Source organism: Saccopteryx bilineata, chromosome 2 (genome assembly GCF_036850765.1).
Source record: "Saccopteryx bilineata isolate mSacBil1 chromosome 2, mSacBil1_pri_phased_curated, whole genome shotgun sequence".
In the NCBI taxonomy this organism is placed as follows: domain Eukaryota; kingdom Metazoa; phylum Chordata; class Mammalia; order Chiroptera; family Emballonuridae; genus Saccopteryx; species Saccopteryx bilineata.
In genome coordinates, this window is record NC_089491.1 from 304,997,896 (window position 1) to 305,023,258 (window position 25,363).

Here is a 25,363-nt window from a genome sequence, read left to right on the forward strand (position 1 = left end):
TTTGCCTGTATACAGAGCAGTGTGCAATCTTCAGGCCAGGGGCACCTCTGAAGGAGACTATGTGATTTTCTCATCTTACCCCAGTGCCCCATCCATTCAGATCTTCTTCCCAGCGGTAAGCTATTACCAATGTGTTGTGCATATTTCCACAGATACTCCACACACGTATCATTTAACTTAAATCTTCTCAGGTGGGTACTGTGAATTCCACTCGGTAGATTAGAAAGTCTGTCTCAGAAAGGCTGGGTAAAGTGCACGGTGTGTTAGTAACAGCGACAGTTTCAGTCAAGGTGTAAATCCAAAGCCTTTGCAGTTTCTGCCATTGAATCATTTCCTTCCCTTCCATGACAGCCCCTCACTCAGCAGGGTTGGCTTGAGAGCCTGGGTGTGCAGGCCCTGTCCTAGGTGCTGAAGGTGCTCCTAGAGGAAGGGAATCCCTTAGTTCCTACCCTCATGGGGCTCCCCAGTGAGCTGGGGAGGCCAGCAACACCAGGAAGTCTGGTGGAGAGAAGGCAGGGAGCCACAAACTTGGTTTGGCCAAGGAATTTGTGTGTGGCACTGGGTAGGGCACTCCTCATTTCTGAATTTCAGTTTCCCCATCTATCGGAGGGAGATAAACTTAACTCACAGGGTTGGTGTGCGAATCTAGGGATAATCAATGTGAAAATGCTTGGAAATTATACCATCCCAGCATGGGAAAGGAGTCTAGGCTGGTCCTTGGGACAGCTTCCCTGTGTGAGGACCAAGTGTCACTTAATGCTGAAGTAAACAGAGTGATACAGCTGCTGGGAAGTGATAAGATGGAGCAGGAACGTCATCAGCTATATTCTTTATTTTAGGGTTATCTTTAGCAGGCACTGAGTTAGTCTATTTGCAACAAACAGTGACTAAAAGTAAAATGGGGATAGAGTGTGGGGTTAGCCTATAGTAACAGATAACACACAAGTGAGCTTCTTGCAAAATGTTTAACTGTAAGACCTGGAAAAGTCTGCCCTGGGTTATACTTGTAAATATTACTCTGCGTGCCTGACTGGTGGTGCAGTGGATAGAGCGATCACCTGGGATAGTGAGGGCCCAGCTTTGAAATCCCGAGGTTGCTAGCTTGAGCACGGGCTCATCTGGCTTGAGGGCAGGCTTGCCAGCTTGAGCATGGGGTCATCGGCTTGAGAGTGGGAACATGGAAATGGTCCCATGATCTCTGGCTTGAGCCCAAAGTTGCTGGCTTGATGAAAGGATCACTGGCTTGGCTTGACCCCACCCACCCAGGACAAGGATGTATGAGAAACAATTATTGAACAACTAAAAAGTGACACAACTACGAGTTGATGCTTCTTATGTATCTCTCTCTCTCTCTCTCTCTCTCTCTCTCTCCCCCTCTCTCTGTCTCTGTCTCTCCCACTTACACACACAAAATATACTACTCTGGGCATTTCTCTTAGTTCCCCTCCTGACAAGGGCATGGACCTTCCCAGCCCTCCCTCCCTCCTTGCAAGGTGAACATTTACTTGCTTCTAAAGTCAGTTACCAGCAGCTCAAAGTCCTTTCTACAAGTTTCTTCTGCTCAGAACTCTTCCCTTCCCTTCTCCAACCCATCTTCACCTAGCTATATCTTACTCATCTTTAGGCCTTCACTTAGATCTCATTTTCTCCAAGAAGCCTTTCTGGACTCCCCAGAGTAGATTAAGAACCTCTCCTATTCACCATCACCCCTCCCCCTATGTCCACTGATTAGCTCATATCACACCAGTTAGTGCCCATCTTATCCACCAGACTGTCCACTTCAGGGGGGTGGGCACCATGCCCACCAGTTCAACTATGTATTCTTAATGCCCAACAAAGAGCCTGGCACTTAAGACATTCTAAATCATTTGTTGAATGAATGGCTAAGTTAGTCACCCCTACCCGAGTTCAAAACTTGCCTGTACCTTGGTGTAACACCTTTCACACAGTTGTAATTTTATTGTATATATTTTTGCATGACTGCTCATCTGAATCTTTTCCTTTCATATTCCTGGTGCCCAGCCCAGGTCCTGGCATGGGGGGGGGGGTCCAGCATATTACTTACTTACTTGCTGAATGAATGAATGAATGACTAAATAAATTCTTCACTGGGAACTGCTTTGAACCTGAAGGTATTAACTTTGCAGGCAGTTAATGAGCTGTCTTCCAGGTGGGCCATGGAAAGGCCCAGGATATAGGGAACGAGACTGGGCTGGAGCTGATGGAACTGGAGAAAGCAAAGAGCCTTAGTGTCATCTCCTCTTTGTCACTGCAACCTTGTGGAGGGCAGATGACCCAAAGGGAGGGGCCTTGGCCACTAAATGTATCACTTCCCTCTCAAGCCCTCTCTAACTGAGGTGGGCTTGGCTCAGTGGACTGACCCCAGCTGCCCTCGCCTTTCTCCCTCTTGGCGAGGGGGTGAAACGAGAGGTATGGGGAGAGATTCTGAGATCTCCATCCTCTGGGCTTCTTTTTCCCAGTCTCTACGTTCCCAAGGCAGAATTGGAAGGGGCGAAGGGTCAGGCCGAGCCATGCGGCAGGGGAGGGGTGGCGCGGACAGCCGGCTGGTGTCCTCTGGTGTCTGGAGCTAAGGCCCCGGGCTCTTGGCCCCCGCGAAGCTAGGCGAGCCGGAGCTGTGCGGTGAATGCAAAGAGCCGGGCGGGCTCCCAGCCCGGCGCCGCCGACGGCGGCCTCAGCCACAGCCCAATGAGAAGAGAGCAGATAATTTATTCTCTAATCCGGGTTCGGGTGCCCGGCACGGGCGAGTGGCTGGGCTGGGGGGTGGGTCTCTTCTTCTCCTCCCCCCTCCTGCCGGCGCCCCCTCCCCGCCCCCCGGCTCCCGGCGCGCACACACACATTTCCTGACAATTAGCGAGCACACCTTGGCCGCGCGGCCTCCGGCAGCGCCGCAGCTTTTGTCTCCCGCCCGCCGGGCTGCGTGGCGCGGGCGCCTGGGCGCGAAGTTGCCGCTCCGACGCGCTGCTCCGGAATGCCGCGGCCCGCCGCCGTCGCGGGGCGCGGAGGGCGGGGGGTGTGTGGGGCCGCGCACGCCGGCGCGGGGCTGGGGGGCTGCAAAAGAGAGGAGAAAGAAAAGTAAGGCAGCGCTGGCCCCTCTTCCTTTGTTACACCCTGAGTGTGTGCGGGCGCGAGCGCGCGCGGGAGTGTCTGTACAGATATGTACGCGCGCGTGTGCAAATGCGTGATGTGTGCGCGCGCGCGTGTGCAAATGCGTGCATGTGTGTGCGGGTCTGGACCGACCGGGGGCGGCGGGACCCTCAGGCGCCAGGAGTCTTGGCCCTCGGCGGAGTCGCGTCCCAGGTCCTTCTCGCTTTGCCCGGAACTCTGGCGCGCGGGCAGGTCGCGGTCCCGCTCTCGCCAGCTTCTCCAGGCACTGAGCTCGGAGTTTGTTCCCAGATAGGTACCATGCGAGGGTCGCGGTGGCTCTGGCCCCGCTTGCGGCATGGGAGCAGTGGAGGCGCCCGTTGAGGGTTTGCCCCGACCGCAGGGGGCGCGCGAGGGGTCTCTGGGCACAGAGCACTACGCGGAGGCCGCCGGCGCCCCCAGATACCCCCGTAGGAGTTCGCGATGGCCACTGCCAGGCCGTGGAGGTGGCTTGTGAGGCTATGGAGGGAATGTGGTGTGTGTGTGTGTGCAGCGAGAAGTCTGTCTAAACGCCAAATCCCTGAAGTTCGGTGCATCGGTTGTCATTTCATACCTTAATGCATATTTATGCTGCGCCGAAATAGGCTTCGTAATTAACTCCCGGAATCATCCGCAGAGGTTAAAGGGACCCCGAAGATTTGTGCATTGATTGGGTACCACGGTGGGGTGTGTGTGTGCGCGCGCGTGTGTGCGTGCGCCCCGTGCGAACCCATTGAGAAGAATAATTATTTTTCTCCACTGGAAGCTACTGCAGAGACTCAGACAAGGAGGGAAGAGAGAGGGAGCTGAGAGAGGGAGAGAGAAAGAGACAAAGGAAGTGAGTGCGAGAGAGGAACCGTCTCAGCATCCGAACTGTGAGTACTGAGCGAAAACAAATAGGCAGAAAGTGCTGGGACTCGGGGGCCCCTCGGCCGGGTTAAGGGCCGGGAGCGGCCGAGGAGGGCTTGCCTCTCTGCGGGGGTTTTGGCTGGGCGGTGCGGGGTTCGTGAGACATTGGCGGACTCCAGGATGCGGTTCAGACACTCACCTAAAAGCCGGCGCTGACGGGCCCCGGGCTGCGTCAACCGCCGCCCCATGTCGGCCAAATGGACCGACCCCCGTTGCCTTTGTTCCTTTTAAAGGTTTTTGCAGCTGGTGGAATTCACGGGGGAAGTGTGAGAGGGAGCTGGGGCCCTGGCTCAGGAGGTCTCCCAGTCTTGCACTCCCAGCGGGAGAGACTAGCTTTGGGTGCCTCCGCCCTTTCCTTCACCCCACGGTGTGGGTGGGAGGGTGGAAAGGGATATATATGAGGCTGGGACCAGGACTCTGTGACACCTGTGCATGTGTTTGGCACTAAGAAGGGAAATGCAGAGGTGTCTGGGGCAGAGGTCCTCAGGGGACCCCAGCATGGGAGGCTAGGAGAAACCATTTTTCTGGGCAGAACCACCAACTCGTGGCCCTGGGCTGGCCTCCCATCTCCCTCCTCAAACCCAGGGCCCTGGCACACCTCAGAGGGGCTGGAGCTGCGGGTCAGCAGCAAGGCAGCAGACCCTGGCCAGGGTGGGGCCGGGAGGCAGCTCAGGACAGGGGAGCTGCTCCCTTTTCCTGAGAAAGGGTCCTTGACAGAGTGACCAGAGAGAACCTGGCTGGCCACCAGCCCCCTGCCTCTACCCAGCTGGTCAGGAGAGGGCGCCTGAGGGCCCAGGGGGGGCGCCCTCCCCTCCTGACTGACATTCTGCAGCCGTCCTTTGGAAGCACTAGAATCCTGCCCTCTTCCCCTCAACTCTCATTTACAAATTCTTCTTCAGGTTTGATTTTACTTTTTTCTGGTGATTTTCCAATGTACCTTCATCCGCCAGTGAACAGCTTAGCTCAACTTAAGCCTTGATAAGGGCTGACTTTGGAGGGAAATTTGGCTTGCTTGAGGCTGGGCTGGGAACCTCAAAATCAGAGAGCTCTGAATTGATTGTTTTCTAAGAAGTCCTCTTGGGGGGGCAGTTTTGGTGGCCTGAAAATCCTGCTTATATCCTATAAGGAGGACACAGCTGAGGCCCAGGGCTGGGGACAGGGTCTATGTCTCTCATTCAGTTCCAGCTCCCATTGCCCCATTGGGACTGTCTCAGTCAGGAGAAAGAGGAAGATCTATCTCTCTTACACACACACACACACACACACACACACACACACACACAATCTAGCTGAGACAACTCACCTAAAGGCATGAAGAGGGAAAGAGAGGAGGGACCCTCAAGTAGGGGGGAGAGAAGTTCAGTTTAACCCCCCCCCAAGACAGCGTGAAGGCCCTAGGTGGTGGGGAAGACTAGGGGTAGGAGTCAGGGTGCTAAAACTGCTCTGAATGCGATCATATGCCTATGGGCTTGTCTTCCCATCCGACTGCCTGCTTGGTGGCTGTGCCTTATTGAGTGCTGTCTCCTAGTGCCCGGCACAGTACCTGTAGCATTGTACGTGCTCAGTGCATGTTTACTTAATGAGTAGCTGCCCCTGCAGACCCTCTCCCTGCCAGCAATCCCCACATCTCTGCCTGCCTCCTCTGAGACATACTGCACTGGGGCTTGGGAGAGCCCAGCGTGTCATTCTTTAGGCTTGGCTACCATCACCCAACGTGGGTTGAGGGAGGCACGGGAGGAAAGGAGTGGGGTTGGGGGAGGAATAGGGCCTGGGCCGTCATTGGAACATTTTGATATTCATGAATTGCTTAGGTTGAAATGCATGTGAGTTTGCCAATGACCCGTTATTGTATTTTTCTTTAACAGCTTGACTGCTCTGAAAGGCAAAACTGTGGCCAGGTCCTGTGCTTGGGGAGGCTGGATTCTGGTGACACAAGCACTTCCCTGTCTTCTCCCTCCCACAGTCCAGCCCTGGGAGCTTAGGAGAAATCAGATGCAGGGGCTGAAAGTGTCAGGCTGTAAGCCCCCCCAACCTTCTGTCTGCTGGCTCTGTTCCCTGGTTTCTCTGCATTTACGGTATGAGGCTAGTCCAGGTCTCCCTTCTCTTCCCATCCCTATGAGCCCAGGGACCTTGCCAGGCTGGGAACTCACTCTGTTTGCCTGGGAAAGCTCAGAACTGAGGCTCCTGTGACAACTAAACAAAGCCCTTGGGAAAAAGAAAATTCATGCCTGACCGCTCTGTTTTCTTGCTCAATGGAGAGCACCCTTCCCCTGGGGGGCTCTGAAGGCAGTGACTGGGAAGGCACCTGAGCTGATCTTGCTTTGAAGTAGAATGGAGCCGAGAAGCAATGGACGTTTGTGTCAGAGGGAAGGGGAAGGCTGTTAGGGGTCCAGAGAGAGGGAGGTCACCTTGTTCTTGGTAGCAAGCTCACCGCTGGTGTGGGTCAGGTCTAGAGGACAATGTAGAGCAAATTGCCAGGTCTATCTGGAATTAGTCTCCTGGGTCAGTTCTGGACCAAGGACTCCTTCCACAGACCCATCCCAATGACAACTCCAAATCTGGAGGCCTGTTTGGGGCAGAGGCAGCAGAGTCAAACCCCTGGCATTTCTCCGAAGTGTCTGCAGTACTCCCCCCCCCCCACTCCATGACGGGTGGAATCAGATACCCCTAATCACAGCCTGCTCCAGCACAGGGACTCTCTTCCCAGAGAGTACAGACCTGAGGAAGTCCAGGTGCACACCAAGCCTGAAATACAGGAGAACCTAGATCTTTTGCGCTTGTTTCCAAGCTTCATCAGCCATTCATTCATTCATTCATTCAACAGATATATACCTATATCGTTCATCCAACATCCTTAGAATAATGTGGTATGCTTCTAGTTTAATCTCCATGTTAGGGTGTTGAGATTGTGAAAGAAAGTGCCTCACCTTCCTAATTCAGTATCTTTCTAATGTCCTGGTTTCCTGTCACCATGGGCAAGGAAGCAGGGCTGCTGGGCTCTAAGCCCCTCAAAAGGCACTTAAGTCTATGAAAAGCTTTGAGAAGTCAGCAACAATGAGACTTATGAAATCTTGGAGGTGATGGGACCTTAACGTTTGATTTAAGTTCCTTGCACATGCAGGAATCCCTTCTACACTAGCTTACCATTCATTGAGCACCCACTGTGTGCCTGGCAGTAGTTCTGTACCCTGTGATTGACTCTGATGCCAGGGAGCACACTGGCTCCTATAGGAGCACTTCTAGTTCTTCAGTCCTGTCCCTGGCTGAACCCAGTCTGTGCCCCTGACCCCTTCTATGGCTTTCTCTCCTACAGAGGGTGAATGGCTCTCCCATTCCTCTCCTTGCAAAAGAGTGCTCTCCAATCTTATTTTCAGGTGGAACCACCTCCAACCCCAGTGCCTAGATGTAGGCTGAGGGTTCAGGGTGACTGGGTGCCCTGGGAGGCAATGGTAGGACTGGGGGCTGCTGAAAAAAGGAGTTGCTTCAGCCCTTCCTCTTTCTCCAGTGAAACACACTTTGGTTTCCAGGTTGGGGCCTGGCTTCTCTAGCAGGTGTGGGCACTAAGGGACTTATTACTGGAGAACGGATGGCACCGCAGGGCCCTTAGAGTGTGTGCTTTCTAGTGAGGCAGCTGGACCCTGAGGGGAATGGTAGGAGGTCAGGAATTCCTCAAGTCCATGGCTATCCCCTCTCTCCTCCCCTCTGCCTCTTCCTGTTCTGTTCATTTCCCACATCATCAGCCCTCCTTCCTCGTTGTCAGCATTCTTCCTTTAAAGGCTCTCTCCTTTCTCAAGCTGCCCCTGCCCCGCTCTATAAGCAGAACTGTCCACCAGCCTCTGTAAGCCTCAGTTTTCTCATCGACTGCACGAGAGGAATAATAGTATTTGTGTTATTGAAGGGCCTAGCATTTGCATGACATAGTTTTTGCTCAATAAAATATTAGTTCCTTTCTCCCCTTCCCTTTTCTCCTATATAACTTCTCTTCAAGTCTCCCCAGTTCTGTCTCCTCCCCTCATCTGTTTTGTTTCCCACCTCCATTTACCTCCTCCTGATTGATTGTCCCCTGCCTCCCTCCCTCAACCTCTGCCACAGGCAGGTGGCTGGGCCCAGGCTCTGCTGGCTGGAGCAGGGCGGGAAGGGCTGGGCTGTGACATCTCAGCTTCTCATTAGAGGCCCAAGAATGTGTGGAGTCATGAGGGACAATGAGAGCCAACTGCAGGAAGAATGGGGCCTCTGTCAGGGCAGAAGTTTCTCCAGTCCTCAGCTCAGCTGAATGGAGTACCTGGGGGCAGGGAGGGTAGAAGCCCGGAGGCGGGGCGGAGGCCACAGGTGGTGCACGGGGGAACTGGCAGGGCTCTTGCAGACTGCCATGGGAACTCAGAGCATCTGTTGGCATTTCTGGGGAGAGCCCAGATCTCAAAGGTGGCTGACTGTCTCTCTTCCCACACTGGCCTGCCCTGCCCTGGGGACAGGGCCAGGGAAGCCAGAGAGTATACACAGCTCCTTGAGCTGCCCCCTGCCCCGCCCAGTTCACTCCCAGCAGAGCTGCAGCAGCTTTGGGGGTGGCCGCAGCTTGAGGAGGGTGCCTTTCACTAGAAAGCAGATTCTCAGGGTTGGAGGAAGCAGGGCTTCCTTAGAAAAGGAGGTAAGGCCTAGGTGAGCTGCCTCCCCTTCCTCCACGGTCCAAGGAGGTCTGAACAGGCCGTCGCCTGAGACCTGGTAGCTGTTTCCCCCTCACTCCCTAGTGCTTCTTGGAATCACCTTGGAGAGGGACTGCCCCCTTCTGGGGATTCCTGGGGGCTTGTCAGGTGAGCTGGGGCTGGCAGGCAGACCAGGGGCTGAGTCTTTATGTGCCCAGGGCAGGGAATCCATGATCTGAGAGAAGGACCCGGTGAGGGTGAGTGGAGGGGCTAGACGCGAGCTGGTCGGAGGATCTTTGAGCTAGGAGTACAGTACAGGAGTAGAGGCTGTGCAGGGACAGAGAGGCGGGTCTGGGTGCGGAGAGGAGCTGGGGCTGAGAGGTAGGGAGGGGCACTCGGGCGGAGAGGGGCCTCTGGGCAGCTGCCTCGGGTCTTCTGCCAAAAATCAAACCATAAAAAAGCTGGAGGGGAGCTGCAGGGGCAGGAAGGAGAGAAAAGAGATGGGGAGAGAGGGAGGGGACAAAACAGCCCCTCCACACCAATAGCCTGGCAGGGGGATGTGAGTAATACATGGCTGGTTCAGAGGGAGTGAGATCAAAAGCAAGCCAGATACAAGAGGTTTGTGCTTCACCGACCAGACAGCCAGAGGCTCAATGAAACCTTTGTTACCCAGGCCCAAGTCAGGGTTGAAGGAATACCTGACCTCCCTGCCTGCCCAGCACGCCCCCACACCCACCCAACCACCCGCCCACCCGCCACTGGGCTGGGGGAGGGGCGGGTCAGGTCTTCACAAGTGAGTCTAGATGTGTTGGGCACAGCACAGAATAGCAGTGGGGTTTGGGAGAGAGAAGGCCTGCCCGGGTTCCTGGGGTGTGGAGCTTCTGGGAGTGAGCAGAGCAGTGGCTGCCTGGAGGCAGGAAGTGGCTTTGCAGGAATTGTGAGGGTGAGGGCAAGAGGGTGCCTGCTGGGCCCACCAGGTGAGCAACCCCTTGGACCCCAGCCCCTGGCTCTGTGCTTCTTGGGAGAGGACTTAGGCCATTCTGATTGGAGCCCACAAAGTTTGCAGGTCCTAAGTCTGGGATTTGGGGGCTTGTGGGAGAGAAAGGAAAAGCTTCAGCTGTGGGACCAATGACCCAAAGTTCAGGTGGGAAGTTGGAGGGTGTCCAGTGTGGCCCTTAATATTGGGCAGGGTGTGGGCACACACCCACGAGAACACTGTCGGGGAGTGTGGGGAGCCAGTGAGCCTCCCCTGAGGCTGGGAGTGGTGCTGAGGTGCAGGACACCTGCTCCCTGGCAGAGACAGGGCCTGATCTGTGCCTAAGGCCTCTTATCATACTATTTGGGGTCCCTGAGAGAGATCAAGGCCAAGCTTGGAGATCTGAATTCCCTGGATCCTTCCTGAACTCTACTCCAAGGCTGATGCATGCCCACAACTGACCCATCACTGGAGAGGGGAAGAGACAGTCCTGTGTTTAAAACACATCTTTTCCAGGGTCCTGAGAGTTTGGTTTCCTTTGATTCAGCCCTTTACCCTAGTCCTGCAGATGCCTGTGCCAGCTGCCACCTGCTGCCAGCGAGGGGGGGCAGAGCACCATGCGACCCTCCGCGGCATTACCCAGGGGTCGCTCCAAGGCTAGCAGCCCTCCGTCAGTGGGGATTTCAAGCTCTGGCCCTTTTCCTGCCTCCATCTAGGTCTGAAGACAGAGATCCCACTTCCCTCTAAACCACACAAGAGTGGGAACAGTTTGTAACTACCAGGACTAGTCTAGGAAGTGTGGGCTATCCCTCAACCTTGGGGGTGCCCAAGAAACTTGTTCATCCCTCTAAAGAAAGCAGGTGCTTGTCTACCCAGACCCTGTTACTCTCTCTGCTTCCTGTGGTTGGACTCGAAAGGGTTAAACTTTGTAAGGAGAGAGCCTAATCGGGGCTGGGCCAGGGCACTGGCAGCCCTAGCATTGAAAAGATCCGGCCTTATTCTCTAGGAGAAGGAGTAGTTAAGGACCCTGGGCAGGGGGCTGGAGGCTAATTAAAGGAATTTGAGGAGGTCCTTTATGGCCAGGAAACCACCCCTCATACCCAGAGTGAGGCCCATTGTGTGGGGGCTTTTGTGGAGCAAGAACTGGAAACTCATTACTGGGATGGCTTTAATGCTCTGGGCCCAGGTGCTGGGGGGTGGTGAGAATGTGACCTGGGGGGCCCAGTACCTTGAAGGAGGCAGCGTGGGTGGATGGGGTTGGTGGGAAGGGACATGAGGGCACCCAGGTACCTTCAGCTCCCTGAGTCTTTTAGAGATTCCTGCTGCTGGACCCCCTCAGCTCTGCTGTGGCCTATGGCTTTTCATTCCTATGTGATTGCTGTTCCAAACTCATGTAGGGCTAAAAGCCATGGGCTACAGTGAGGGGCCTGCTCCTTCTCCTGCAGCACCTGCACCTCCCCTCAGGACCAGGCTGGGAGACAGCACGAAGGGGAATTGCGTGGGGGGCGGGGCATGCAGGGGGTCTGGGACTAGGCTGTGTGACCTTGGCCAAGTCACCTCCCCTCTCTGGTCCTGGTCGTTCACTCTGAGATGAAGAGGCTGGACACAGCTGATCCTAATAGGGAGTTTTCCTGAGGCTGGAAAGAGATAAGCAGGGGTGCTGGGGTCTCTGAGTCAGTTCCTCCCCCTTTGCCAAGTTACCGAGGCCTGGCCTGGGCTCAGGGGTGTAGGGGCAGGAGTCAGAAATGTTGTACTTGGACCTTTGCTCAGTTGCTCCAGGGCATCTGCTTATCAATCTCACTCACTTGTCTGTTGTCAGCTCAAATCATCAGCCTTTTTCTGTGTAAGAGAGACCTTGGGAGCTGTCAGTGCTCCGGCCAACCACTGGGGAAACGAGGTTCAGGAGAATGAAAGTCAGAAGGCAGCTACTCCCCACAGGCTGCTAGTTGGAGCCCAGGGTCCCAGCTCCTGGCCTGCTACCCTGTCTAGGCATTTCCTCCTTTCCTCTTTGGTCTATGACATACCTGCTCTCCCAATTCCCTCCAAGCCTGGTTCTCCATACCTCGTCCTCTCCCACAGTTTGCCTAACGCCATCCCAGCTATCCGGGAAGACTCCAGCGGATGGAAACAGTGCAGGCAGTCTGGCTGGAGCGTCAGAGGAAGCACCCCGCCTCCCTTCCCTTCTAGCCTCCAGGCTGTCTAAGACAGACCACTGAAGAATCAGAGTACTGTATTTGGTGTTGAGAATCAGAAGGCAAGTTACTTATAACATCTCAAAGCTTTTAATTTTCCCAGCCAACATCTACCTAGTTCCTGCTAGGCATAATTCTATCCATCTTACCTGTACTAACTCCTTTAACCCTGGAAACAACCCTTGAAAAGGGTACTATTATTGTTCCACTTTACTTATCTGAGATGCAAGGGAGCGAAGATGCTGGCTCAAGTTTATATAGCTAGTAAGGGGTAGAGCTGGGATTTGAACCTGTGCCCTTACCACATCACGCTGGATTAAAGGTTGGGAGCAGCAACAAGCCAGTGCCTGGTGAAGTACTCTGAGAACTGGAAAGTGCTGTTTCCACCTGAGGAGTTCTTCTCACCATGTTCCTATTGTGTGCAAGTCTACAGATTGACCCCCACGGCCCAACTCTAACACTCTTTGTCTATCACTGATTTTCTTTTGGTGGGCTGGATCAAAACAATAAGAGAAGCAAAGAGAAAGCCCAAGCCAGCTGGGTTTTTGCAGAGGCTAATCCAAGCCACTCCCCCTCTCCCCCCAATTTAGGTGGTGTGGGTGAAAACAGAAGATAATTTGCCAGGGTTTTTCACTTGCCCTCTGAATTTTCTGGCCCACGGATCAGAGGTGGGAAGCACCTTCACCACCTCCCTCCTTGTCCATCGCCCAGGCTCAGAATCTACCTACCCTCTTCCCTACCTTGCCATGAGGACATGCGAGACCTGATTTGCCTCCCTTAACTCCTGATCTGGTTGAAAAGTAGGGTTGGGGCAGTACCCCTTCCTGCAACTGCAATCCTGTTGCACAGTTTGCAGAGAAGGCCCCAGCATGGGGACAGATGACTTTTCCAGGGATTAAAGCTCTAGTAAGGCAAGGCTCAGTAGGGGCTGTGAACCTGGAGAAAGGGAAAGGGGTAAAAGCAGTAAATTGCCCCAAGCAGGGACAAAGAGCAAGCCCACAGCTCAGCAAAACTCACCTGAGACAGTCCCACCTTGATGGGCCTGGGCAGCTTCTGGGGTCATAGAGTTGCAGCTTTTTCTGTTCTTTGTCTCGTGGCCACTGCCAGTGGGCAGACCTGGAGGAGATACACAATTTATTTCACATAATTGTTGAAGTGAATTGAATAGGCAGGCTGGCTGCATGCCCTCTCTTTCCCAACTCATGGATCAGAGGGCTGCGTCTGTCCTGCTTGCAGACAGCTGAAACCTAACATTTTTCCGTCCTCAGAGACAGCCAGCAGAAGGCCTCCCTTGGGAAAGTGCATCCATGTTCAACACTGAGATTGAAGTGAATCTCTGGTTGTACTGGTCCCCTTTGTAGTGGAAATGGAGTTTGACTGCTAAAACTTCCCCTTTCTATGGAAAAAAGGTCTATCTTTAGAAGGGGGTGGCTCTAACATTTTACTTCTGGGGGCCCTTTTGGCCGACAGTTTGGACCACCAGGGGTTCCAAGCTGCCATTGCAGGTCAAGCTGATGCCCCCATGCTTGTGATGACTCTTAGGTGGGCCAGCCTCTGCCAAGCAGGCCTGGAAGACCCCGGGGGCTAGGGCATAAGGACATTTCAAGACTTTTGGTGTTCTGACACCTCCAGCTCCCACGGTCTTCCAAGTCCCTCAGACCACCAGTCAATGGGTGGCTGCACTTGTAGTCATGATGGAGGGTGTGGGGAGCATCCCTTCTCTGCATAGGTGGGCAAGGAAGAAACAAGGAGGGCTTGCCCGGGGCAAGCCATGGAAGGCAGCAAGGACCTTGGCCACAGATTCCAGGGTGCTCAGCTAGCCAGAGGGTGAAACTCAGTCTCAAGCAGGCCAAGAAGGAGTTAATCTTTAAGGAGAAGTCGGGCTTCTCCCAGACTGGAGGCCTGTGCCCAGCTTTACCGCTGCCAACTTTAAGAAGAAGTCCTGGGATCTGTAGTTTGTGTCACCACCCACCCCTGGCCTGCCTGTTTATCAACACAGTGGTGGAGACTACAGTTCCCAGAAACCTACAGAGGCCAGGCTTTGGGGGAAGGGGTGGGGTGCGAAGCTGGATGGCAGCGGGAGAGGGAGGGAGGAGGTGGGGAGAGAAAACCCAATTCACCCCCTTTCTAATTCTTCCTCCTGGTGTGTCTGCTCCAGCGCCCGAGTTAATCCCCCAAATCCGGTCTCCCGGGCCGCAGCTGCTTCCCTTCGCTGTGATGAATGGCTCGGGGAGGGAAGGTGAATTCATATTTTAATTACTGAGGCCCGGTGCTAAGGGGGTTGGGGAGGGGCGGAGGGCTCAGTATTGTTCTGGAAGCTGAGGTTGCCCCTCCTCACTGGGTCACTTCTCTTTGGCCCTTTACCTGGGGCAGGAGGTGGAGTAGATTGAAGATGGGGGGTGCCTTGCTGGAAGCTACTCTGCTTCTGCTTTGGGAGGTGAGGGGATGGGGGGGTAGGAGGACAATACCCTTTTCTTGTTTATCAGAATTCCTAGCATGTCCCCAACACTTGGAATTATCTTCCTACCCTTCCAACCCCCACTGCCGCCCACTTTGATAGAGGACATGCCAAAATTTGAGACATCCACGAGTTTGTGAGCTGCAATCCTGGAGCCCTGGCTTTTTCCTCTTGGTGTCTAGCCTGTTCTGAGTCCTTTCTTCCTTTTCCTTCTTCCACGTGTGTAAGCGGTCTCTGACCTAGTGCCCCATTTTCCGCTGGAGGTTCTAGGGCTGAAGGACCCCGGGAGGCTGTCTGGCAAAGAGAGATGTGAGGGTGAGGGCCAAGGGAAGGGGCCGGCAGGGAGGCTTGGGAGTCTCCTGGTGGTTTGGGAGGACGCTCTGGATTGGCAGCTCTTCTGCTTGACTCCCTCCAAGTCGGCTGGGCAGAGGATCCTCCATGCCCCACACCCCAGGCCCTCTTGGACCTGAGCTGGGAAAAGGCCAGAGAGGAGGCTGCGGGAGAAATCAGGAAACAACAGCTTGCAGTCAGATGCAGCCAACTGTAGGATAGCACGAGTTTATCCAGCGTCCACCTCCCCTTCCTCCCTCCTGTTTTTCCATCTCAGCCTCTGAAAATCGAGGTTGGAGGGGAAGTTTCTATCATGAGCACAGATGAGTTGGGAGTACACCTGGGCACTGGTCCACTTGCTTCATTGAGACTCCCGGACTCTGTCCATTTCAACATTTGGACCCCTTTCCCCTCAAGTAGACACAGCAAGAGAAAGTTGATCAGGACCTGACTTCCCCAGGGAGCCCTTCAGCTAGTGCTGGAACATCCTGCCAAGTGAAGGGACAAAGGTAGGAGGGCAAAGCAGAGAGGAGCAGAGACCACAGCCCTGGCAAAGGGGCTCCCCCGGTGCCTGCTGGTGGGGCCCAGGGATTCTGAGGGAGGAGACAGGGACCCACAGCACAGGAACTAAAATGGGACCGGGTCTTCTGCTCCAAGTCCCCCTACTTCCGGCGCTGGCCAGGGCCTGTGAGCCACAGACGGCCCGGACTGCCTCTGGAGCGTGGAGTCATGCCCCTTGCAGGGAAGACCTTGGCAGGCCCTGGTGGAGAAGGGAGAGGACACCCAGAGCGGTTTGGATCAAAGACCTGAGTGGAACAACCAGGCTGTCCTACTCACTGTCCTTAGAAACTGTTAGAATCCATCGGAGTCCAAAAAGACCAGTGTAACAGGCTTTGTTGAAAGGAAGAAAGGAACCCTGCCGGGTTGACTCAGTTGTGCCAGGCACAGACTAGGACGTGCTTTTTTAAGGGTTTAGGGGAGGGGGAGTAGGAAGGGCTGTGGGGTTTTCAATCATCCGGGACTTCTTGGCTTGTGACGTCAGACATTCCTTTGCTGTTGGTCATCTGCTGCGAGCCCTGAAATGAGACTTACTGGCAGGTTAAAGAAACGAAACCTAAGAGAAACAAGGGTGCAGGAATCCCCGTGAGGCAGTCAGCTCTGGAGCCAGACTGCAGCCCCCCTTGGCTTAATGAACCTCTCTTTACCTGCTCTGTGGGTCCTGGGCTGCTCCTCCTCTTCCCCCAAACTTCCCTACAGTAAGTCAAAATCCTCAGATGTTCTCACCTTCCCAAAGGAGCCCCGTAAGAACTGTCACATAAGGAGGTACATTTTGCTGTTTTGAAGAAAGCTGGCCGTAGAGGGGACATGGGGGGTGGTGGATCTCTGTACCCTGGGACCAGATGCCCTGAGCTGCCCTCGTTGGCAGTGGCAGCAGAAATAGTGCCAGGTGATAGACCAGTGGATTCAGACCGGACCTTGGTTCATCAACCTCGGTACTTGAGTTCTAACTTAGAAAGAATTCAGACACAAGATTCAAAAATAAGAGAAAGTTTATTTAGAAAATCATAGAGGTAGAAGTGAGCCGCAGAAGGAATGGGCTCAGGAAACAAGTTACTGAGGCAAAAGAAAGGGCCTTTGGCACTTGAGAGAGAAGGGTAAAGGTAACTCTCCTGGGGGGACAGCAGAGGGGAGGGGGAAGGGGTTGGGTTCTCCACCCTAAGGGCTTTTAAGGGGGGAGATTTTAGGAGAGGTCCCAGGAGAGGAGCTAAATAGAATATGCATTAGCTTTCCAGGTGTCTCCAGGTTGTGGTCTCTCCTGATTGGTCAGCACCAGGGTCATAAGTCAATGCAACTGATCACAACTCTGGTTCTGCTGCTTTTTTGGGCTTGGAGCGGAAACAACTGAGGCCTAGATGTTATTCTAGGGGTTCATGCTTAAGGGAGTGGTTGTGCCTGGGAGTTGCATGAAGCCACTCTTCCACCCCTTGTTTCTTCTCCGAGGGGGTCAACTGCATGACTAGTGATGACATGGGAGGAAATGTTGGGGGAACGTCCAAACTGCATGACCAGTGATATGATAGGGGAGGAAAGGTTACCCTGGGGGCAAGGTCCTTAATTTCCCAGTTTTACCCATTGCTCTGAGCCTTGGGCTTTCTGCTCTGTGACCTTTTGCCCTTGGCCCATCGTCCTTGCTCTGATTTTGGCTGTCTACCACACTCTGAGCTCCCAGGGCGGGGTGCCTGTGAGTGGGGAGTGATGGTCTGAGCTGTTCGCCTGGCTTGTTTTGATACCAGTTCCTTCCCCTAATCTGCTTTGTTGATAGTGTCCTTGACACACATCTCCCGGCAAAGGAGTACAATCACTCATTACAAGGAAACCCACCTGTTCTCCTTCGCTTCTTCCTGATCAGGCGAGGATTCCCAGTGGGTTGGGGTCTAAGTGTTAAACCTTGATTAGCTGAACGCCCAAAGGGATACAGCCACTTGCGCAGGGTGACATAGCATGCCAGTATCAGAGCCAAGAATAGAACCCAGGCCACCTAAGCCCCAGTTTAGATGCCTGTCTCTCTAGGTTTGTCATGGAAGGGATCCAGAGATAGCTGCAGCAGACAGATCTAGAAATATTGTAGTTGTGTCTCAGCTCTGTCTATATATATCCTGCAGATTGCTCCTGCTCTCTATATATACTCCAGAAGAGTGGGTGTGTGGGTGGTGCTGGAAAGCGAGTGATTAAACCAGTCTACCCACCCATGCTGACTCAAGCTGGGCCTCCTGCCCACCCAGCTGGCCATTGGAAATGCACTGCGCCTAAAAATTCCAGTCAATAGCTCTATGACCAGGTCCCTGAGAGGGTGAGGAGAAGAGAATCCTGACAGCACCTGTGGAACATGGAGGAAGTTTGTCCAAGGGAACTAGGTTGGCCAGGCCTGTGGAACTGTTCAGAGAGCCACACCCTGGCCCATGCAAGGTTCCTCAAACACGGTGGGAGCACTTTGCAGGTGTGCCTAGCCTTTGGGGGCAAGGACATGCCTCATGCTTCTGTATTCCACAGCCCGCAGCCTCCCTCCCTCCTTTCAGTATTTGGCCTGCCTGCTGTGTTCTTCCTAGAGGGGAAGGTCATTCCAGCCAGGACCAGGCTGGATGCAGGCCTCAGGTCCGCCGGCCCAGAGGCTTTCCGTGGGGCTCTGCTGCTCTGCTTGAGCTGACAGAAGCCCTCTGCTCCCTCCAGGGCAGGCGGAAGGGCGGGGAAGTGAACTGGAGGAATCACTGGTGGTGAAGGCTGGGGAGACCTAAATGAGTGTTTGGAGAAAGGGATCCTCTCACAGACTGGATCTCCTGAAGCCCTTCGTCCCGGACAGACTGCTGCAGACACGGGAGGGCCCCTGCCTCCGTGCTGAGGGCCATGTCAGCCAGAGGTGGGAGACAATGTACCCAGCTGGGGCAAACCCAGCATCAGCCTCTACCTCAGACTTACTTTGTGCCAAGGAAGAACCTATACTTTTACCCTTGGGGTCCCAGCTCCCAACCCTTTTTCCAGTGTATGTGCTCAATAAAATAGCCTGTTGACCAAAAGAACACTGCTATCTGTTCTCTGCATGAGGATGGGGATGTGTGCTGCCCTGAGCGGTCAAAGAAAGTACATTATGTTCCTTTCAGACTTCCCTATGGTATCAGACACAAGGGGGCTGCTAAGGAAGGGAGGAAGGCGAGATAGTTCCAGGTGTCAAGGTCCACAGAGTCCTGCATTTAGATCATCAGACCCTGTGACCTAAAGGAGTGAATGTACACCCCCCAACCTGTGTCCAATTGCATAAGCCAGAACTTATTTTGAGTCAGCCTGCTTTGTTTCCCAAACACAGGTGCGTGGTGGAGAGGTGAGGTAGAGGGGGGAAGGCCAGGAAAAAAAGGGTCAGCAGCCAATTTCTCTTCCCTGACTCACCCAGGCTCCAACTTGATGAGTGACACCAGCCCCACACAGATCAGGAAACGGGTTTCAAAGCTGCAGTTGTTTGGTGGCATTCCCCCTCCCCCAGCAGGTGTGACAGTCTAGCAGGGTCTGGGCAATCCCGGGAGTAGCCGTGACTGGCAAGACCTGGAGGTCTCTGAGAACATTAACCCAGCTTGCTTCTCTCCCCTGCCTTTCTTCTGCCCCCTCGTCCCTGCCTTTCCCTGCAGATCTCTGGTGAGCAGCCCCCAGCCTGGCCTAGGGCATGCCCCAGTTCACTTTCGCCTGCTTCTGTGGCCTCCACGGCTTCTGCAAGATGAAGAGGAAGAAGGAGGAAGTTCACAGAAAGCGGGAGACGGCAGTGTGAGCAGGACCAAGGCCCCTCTGCAGCCCCTAGCAGGTGCCAGGCCTTGGGCGCCCACTTCTGGCTGAGGCCTGGAGCAGGATTTGACCGCTGCTCTTCTCAGCTTGGCCTGACTGGACCTAACGTGAGGGCGTCAGCCTTCTGTGTGCTTTGGCCTCCTCACGCCCATGCCCTTGTGCCTCTAATCCCTGGAGAGAGGTCCCAAGCACCAGGGGAAGCCTAGGACCTGGCAAGAGGCCCCAGGAGTGAAACTTCTTTCCTGCCCCGAGGGCTTCAGGACCCTGCTCAGGGGAACTTCTCCACTGAGAGACAGACACGTTGCTGTTGCTAAATAGGAAACTACTGCCCCAGAGGCTCCGGCAGCCCTGACCCTGGGGGAGGCCAGGTCGCTGGGCCCCCTGGAGGTAGAGACGAAGCCCTCCCAGCCCAGGATAGAGTTTCTCCTGGGACCCAAGATCTGAGGCAGGAGCCTCCGTGGTTCCGGGAGATGAGTCCTTTCCCATCCTCCCCAGCGTCCCCGTGGGCCAGGTGGAGCTAGGTCTGCGGGGGCGGGCTGGCTTGGACAGGATGGCCGAGTGTGGACAGTGCCAAATAGGTGGCCAGCTGTGTCTTCCTGTACCCCACTGCCCCCACACACCGCAGAACAGCCTCCCCTCTGGCCAGGCCTCTCCCGCCCACTCCCTTCCTTCATGCTCCTCGGCAGCAGCACAGATGGGGGGTGCTGCTCCCCAGGCCCTGACTCCCCTCCTCAGGGACTGTCCTTTCGGAGCCAGACTGAGAGGCCCTTTCTTGGGCTGAGCTGTGCCCTTCCTTAATTCTGGCCCCTATCTCCCCCACTTGCTTCTCCTCTCGGGAGCCATGGAGGGGGGGAAGCTTCTATGTGGTGCCTCTAGGCTAGGGAAAACTCTGGGGCAAGGGGGCCCTCCAGGACTTTTCTTGACATTTCCCCTAGTCCCCCCAACCCCCGTTGGGAGTCAGTTTCTGCCCCTACTCCTAGCCTATTTCCATGAGGAGGTGGGAACAAACAGAAACACATTTCCTTCCTTCTTTTCTTCCCCTCTCCTTCTCCCCATTTTGATATAACTTAGCCTGTCATTGTGCCTGGGCCTCTCAGGTGCTAGAGGGGTCATGCAGACAACAGCCAGCCCCAGAGACACTAGCAGGTTCTGTAGCTTTAGCAAGTCTGCCCTCTACTTCATCACAGGAACAGTGCGGCCCAGGAACACAATCGGGACTCCTCTGCTCAGGGACAGAATACACTTTCTGACAGATCACAGGTGACCTGGGTAGGGGAGATCAGGGCCCCAGGACAGAGGGAGGGGCTGTGTGCCCCTGTCCTTGGACTGTGGACCTCCCTGGGCAGGTAGGGAGGGCAGGAGATCTCTCTGTGGTTCAGCCGGAACCTGGGAGAACCCAGGCGCACTCTGTCATGGCAGCCTCTGCCTGTCAGCGCATGCTCAGGGCATGTCCTGGGCCTCTGGCAGACTTGGTGGGATCCAGGTCGTCTTTGTGAAGCCAGAGCACAATTTAAGCTTTCTCCCCTTCTATCCTTGCCCTCCCCGCTCCCAGCCCCAGCCTTCTAAAAATCTGTTATTTCATTTTATATCCAAAGAATTATAAACAGAAGTCCTCTCAAGAAAACAGCAATAAAGGCCAGTGGGGTGACAAGGGACAGAAGAAGAACTCCTTGGCTCTTCAGCCTGTTGGACAGCAGAGGCCTTGGATGGGGTGAAGAGATGGGCAGAAAGGCCTTCAAGGGTACCCTGACACAGCAGGAGAGCGAGGGCGTGCGTGTCCCTGGTGGCTGCCTGCGTGACTGAAGCCCCAGAGAAGTCACTCCTGTGGTGGAGGATGAAATCGTATCCCTGAGACTCAGAGGTGTTGGGTGTTATGTCCTGACCACACAGGCTCACCCGGAGGAAAGGTCAGAAGAGTGAGGAGAGAGAGCTCAGCCCCACAGTCTCTCAGACCTTGGCAGGGGTGTCCGCCGCAGGGCCTGGCAGGGAGCCTGTGCGAAGAGCTCCTCCCCCCTGGAGAACTCCCTGGGCTCTGGAGGGCTACTGGATATCTTGAGCCCCGAACATGGGCGGGTGAAGTCTCAAGGTCAAGGTATTTCTGAGTGGAAGCCCAGCTGTGCCTGCAGACAGCTGCCCTTATCCTCCAAACTGTTGGTCTTGCCTTCATCCAAGGCTAATGTTGGGGCCAAGACTGTAGCTGAAATGGCCTGAGTAGGAGGCAGTAAGTAGCAGCTTCTAGGCAGACACCCCACATTGTACTGTCCCTGTTTCCTTTCCAGCGTCACAGGAGGCAGTCCGAAGACCTGTTTGCACCTCTCTGCCCCTGGGCTCACCCAGGGGAGAGGCCTAATCCAGAGAGGCAGGTGCTGCCCCACTGTCTACAGACCATGTGCCTCTGGGCCTCTGACTCTATCTAATCTAGGTTTTTCTTCCTCCTATTCTTTTGAAGAGGGACATGGGGCCCAGCCACCTGGTTTCCTGCCCTGCCCTGAGTCCCACCGCTTCCTGGGGGTGTGGTTGGATTGTCTTCCTCCTGTTAATTCCCTCTATTCTACTATTCCTCCTAGACTCCACCTGGAGGGAGGGACTGGGAACTTCTGGCATGAGGCAGGAGTGGGGGTGCCTGAGTAGATGATTCTGCCTTTTGTTTTCTCGACCAGGCACCCGAGTCCTTGTAGAAAGGCAGAACCCTTAGCCTCCTGGACCTCACTTTTCTCACCTGTAAAAGGGAAAACACCCCATGCCCATTTTCCTCTTGTGCTCTGGGCTGTTGAATGGGGGATAAAGAAATATGAAGGCTACTTAAGGCTCTTGTGACTTGAATGTGGTCAGGCTCCCTGGCCCAGGAAACCCTGAGACCCTGAGGGGCTTCTTGTCTGAGTTTAAAGTCTTTTTAAAATTAGAATGTCATTTCTTTCTCCCCTGGGTGAGGAGAGGGAGGCTTTTGAATGTAGCATATGGGTCAATAGATGTATCTATAGAGAGAGATTATTTGGGGGGGGGGAGCAATAATTTAATTAACGGAAATTAACTGAAATACTCATGAGGAGCACAGTGGGATAGGCAGAGCCTTGAAATGGGAACCAGGCCCCCAGGAGCCTCACTTGCTTGGGCACGGATGATGGGATGACCTTAAGAAACTCACGTCCTATTTCTGGGTCAGTTTCCTCAACTCTAAAGAGGGGGTTGCATTTATGTTCTCTAGGTCCCTTCCAGAGACCAGGTCTCTGTGGTTCCGGGAAGTTGAGCCTCAGTGGGACTCAGGGCTATGGGAGCAGCGAGCTCACAGGCTTCCTGTGCCCCAGTTGGTGTACATTGTGCAGGCAGCAAAGGGGGAGGGGTGGTGGATCTCAGAATTGGGGGTGAATAAGAGAAAAAGCCAAAGCACCCAGACCTTTGCCAGAATCCGCCCCCACCATTCCCTGCCCAGGACTCCCTGAACCTCTGCTGCTCCTCATTCCTACGGCCAGGCCCCAGGAGTAAGTCTCGGCCTGGATGCCAGCTCGAGGACCTGTATAGACCATCACAAGTGCCACTTTTATTTGTTCTCTCTCTCTCTCTCTCTCTCTCACACACACACCCCACCCCTTGAAGATGGGATCTCAAGGATGGACTTCCCGCCCCAATTATGTAACCCATGGGCTCCCCTTTGCAAAGCTGCTGGTAAGCCCATCTCCAAGCTGACTGACCCACCCCGCCTCATTACCTTGCCATCTGCAAGGGGAAGTGCCTCAGGCTGAAATCTGCCCCATCTACAGACAATGTGCATCTTGCCCAGTGGTTTGGGATGTGCTGCTGGTGGTGGGCTAACGACCACCTTTGGATAAAGAGCTGCAGCCCCTGGTTTCCCAGTGCTCCTCCATGGCTGATGCCTGACCTCGGCGATTGCTTCCTCTCCCAGCCTCTAGAAAAAGGTGGTGACAAGACCCATTCTCTCCCCACCTCACTGGAAAGCATGCAATACAAGAGCACATTATAGCAGATATGCCAGATGTGGCTTGAAATCTGGGAGACAGACATTTGGTTCATAACCATGAAGATGGGCTTTCACCAGAGAAGGAAATCTCTGGCTCCTACATTTGGTGAGCTCCATGCAGGCTGGTCCAGAAAATGTAGTCACCCTGAAGGTAGCTGCTGTACCCACAGATGACGGGACTGACAACACCACCAGAACCAAGAACCAGAATCTGTTTCCAAAGAATGAGCACCCCATCCCTCTGACTCAAGAACAAAGATAGCCCTCACCACCATGACCCCATTTCCAATACAGACAGCTCCCTAAGGCCATGCTGCTAAACAGCCTAGGAGCAGAGTGTGGCTTGTCAGAATGAAGCTATTGCCCAGGCCGTACCCCCAGATCAGTGCCTACTGTGTCATGCTTCTGGCCAGTCCTGCCTGGGCTCACTTCTCTAAATTCCCGTGGGATCAGAACCAGAGACCACAAAGAAAATACAAAAAGCTTGGCTGTTCATGGGGGGTGGGGGTGGGGGCAGGAGGTCAGGACCACCCACAGGAGGATGAGGGCTGGGGCTCAGGTCATCCCTGGAAAAAACTCATTATGCTGAGGGAGAAATTCCAAAAGCCAGGAACCCCCAAACGGCAGCCCAGGGTCTGAAGTCCCAGGGTTTCCTAGCGGACAGCCTCCCTCCTCTCAGCTCATTCCTGTGTTCCATTCCACAAGCAGGGGAAAGCTGGAGGGGGAGATGGCAGGACCCAGACCAGATCCTCAGGACTCTCCCAGCCTTCGTTGCCATGGCAATGTTGCTATTTTTATCTCGTTCATGATGCTCAAAGCTCTCACTTTCTCTGTTCCAGAGAAGCCAGGCTGGCTTCTGCCCTCATCCTTCAATGCAGCCTCTTCTCCCAGAGGCTGGAGGATGAAAAAGAGTAATGGAGGAAAGGGGGACCCACTGGGTCACCCCTCCATGAGGGGAACTGTTTGACAGTGGTTTGCCTCTGCACTTTTGAGCCTTTAGGTTACCAGCTGGCTTAAGCACTCAGTTTTATATTTCCAAGGAGATCACAGCTCCCCACAGTCCCTCAGAGAGGCTGCTCCGGAGAAAAGAGCGGATCTGCTAAAGAGGAGTTCTCCATGCAGCCGTGACTGGGCTGCTGCCCTTGGGGAAACCAGACCTGGCTTGAAGAATGTCCTCTTAGCACAACTAACTGTCCCCATGAAAGGGGATGGAGAGCTAAGTTTGCGTTAACAATCAAATACACTTATCATCACTGGGGGACCTAAACCAGCACTTCTCTTTCCTCTGCCTCTCCACCAGAGAACTGGGGCACCCAGGGTTCATGTCTTTGTCCAGTCTTCATGCCCAAAGCAAGTTTGCATGTACTCTCCAGGGGCTTGAGGGGATGCCATAGTTTAATAGAAGGATTTCTTAGAGCTATTCAGTTTCTGTCCCAGCCTCTGGTCCTCTCCTTATAGCCCCACTTTCACCCCAGTAACAAGGTACCTCTGAGAGCCAATGGTACTAACTAATGTTCCCCACCTAAATGCTCAGTGAAATTTGAACCCAGCAGCTGGGGTGCTTGAGTTAGAGAGGGGGCATTTTATGTACGTCCTCAAGACCATGACCCTGGAGACAAGTCCACATCTTAACCCAGTAAAGGAGCAATTATTACATAGTATTGGACTCCTGCTTAGAGGTCCTACCTCAGCTGAACCGACTCCCGCGTGGCTAATTTTCTAGGGTAGCTGGGACCCATTTACTCAGCCTCTACTTGGTTTCATTTTGGCTCAAGTTGCACGGTTTCCCAAATCCATGCACCTGGAGTAAGCACTTTTCTGGTTGCCTCTGAAAAGCATGCCGGCAAATGCTGCTCTTTTAATTGCTGTAATAAACAGACTTTATTATATCCCTTTGCAGTAAATGAATTATGTTGTCAGAGTAGATGGGGCATCGTGCTTCTTTCACACTGGGATATACTGCAGCAGCAGAAGCGAGACATTTCCACCAGCTCTGCGGAGCAGAGGGGGGAGAACGAGACTGGGAAGAAGTCAGGAGCATAAACATAAAGGGAGGTGGTGGGGCCTGGCAGGAGCTTCGGGAGACACACAGCCCCTGCTCCCCAGTGGAGCAGCGAGCCTCCCTCGTGTGATCCCTACAGTGAGGGAAGGCAGGCCTCCTTTCCTAGCCTTGCAGAGAAAGAGTGACTAAAGCTGCCTGGAGGAGATGGGGGCGACCAGGGAAGGCGGGTGAGGACTACAATATGATCACACAGACGTAAATGTGCCTTTATTTTTTGCAGAAAGAATAAAGACCTTTGGTTGGGCTTCCAGGATTATTGACAGACAAATAGGAATTTTCAGACTTACAGGAGAGAAAGATGTTACAAGATGGCACAATATTAAGAACAAGAGTTATCCTACCATGGTACGTGA

The 25,363-nt window shown here is 54.2% G+C and overlaps 1 protein-coding gene across 3 annotated transcripts; it reads left to right on the forward strand.

The window, feature by feature from the left end:
- The first annotated feature begins 3,938 nt into the window (after positions 1-3,938).
- Positions 3,939-25,307, forward strand: BLACAT1 (BLACAT1 overlapping LEMD1 locus). Of its 3 annotated transcripts, XR_010729392.1 has the most exons (3): positions 13,991-14,097; positions 18,822-19,079; positions 25,231-25,307. XR_010729392.1 is itself a non-coding variant. In XM_066261557.1 (2 exons), exon 2 carries the CDS (start codon positions 18,857-18,859, stop codon positions 18,956-18,958), a length of 102 nt encoding a protein of 33 aa, XP_066117654.1. In that variant the 5' UTR covers positions 3,939-4,016; positions 18,822-18,856; the 3' UTR covers positions 18,959-22,587. The 3 variants fall into 3 exon arrangements, 2 of the variants coding, with proteins under 2 accessions (XP_066117654.1, XP_066117655.1); XM_066261557.1 differs by lacking the exons at positions 13,991-14,097; positions 25,231-25,307 and adding an exon at positions 3,939-4,016 and having other exon boundaries at positions 18,822-22,587; XM_066261558.1 differs by lacking the exons at positions 13,991-14,097; positions 25,231-25,307 and adding an exon at positions 15,017-15,155 and having other exon boundaries at positions 18,822-22,587.
- The last annotated feature ends 56 nt before the right edge of the window (positions 25,308-25,363 follow it).

What these genes read in the sequence shown, in the direction of transcription:
- BLACAT1 (XM_066261557.1), top strand. Translation starts at nt 18,857, where the DNA reads ATGCCCCAGTTCACTTTCGCCTGCTTCTGTGGCCTCCACGGCTTCTGC.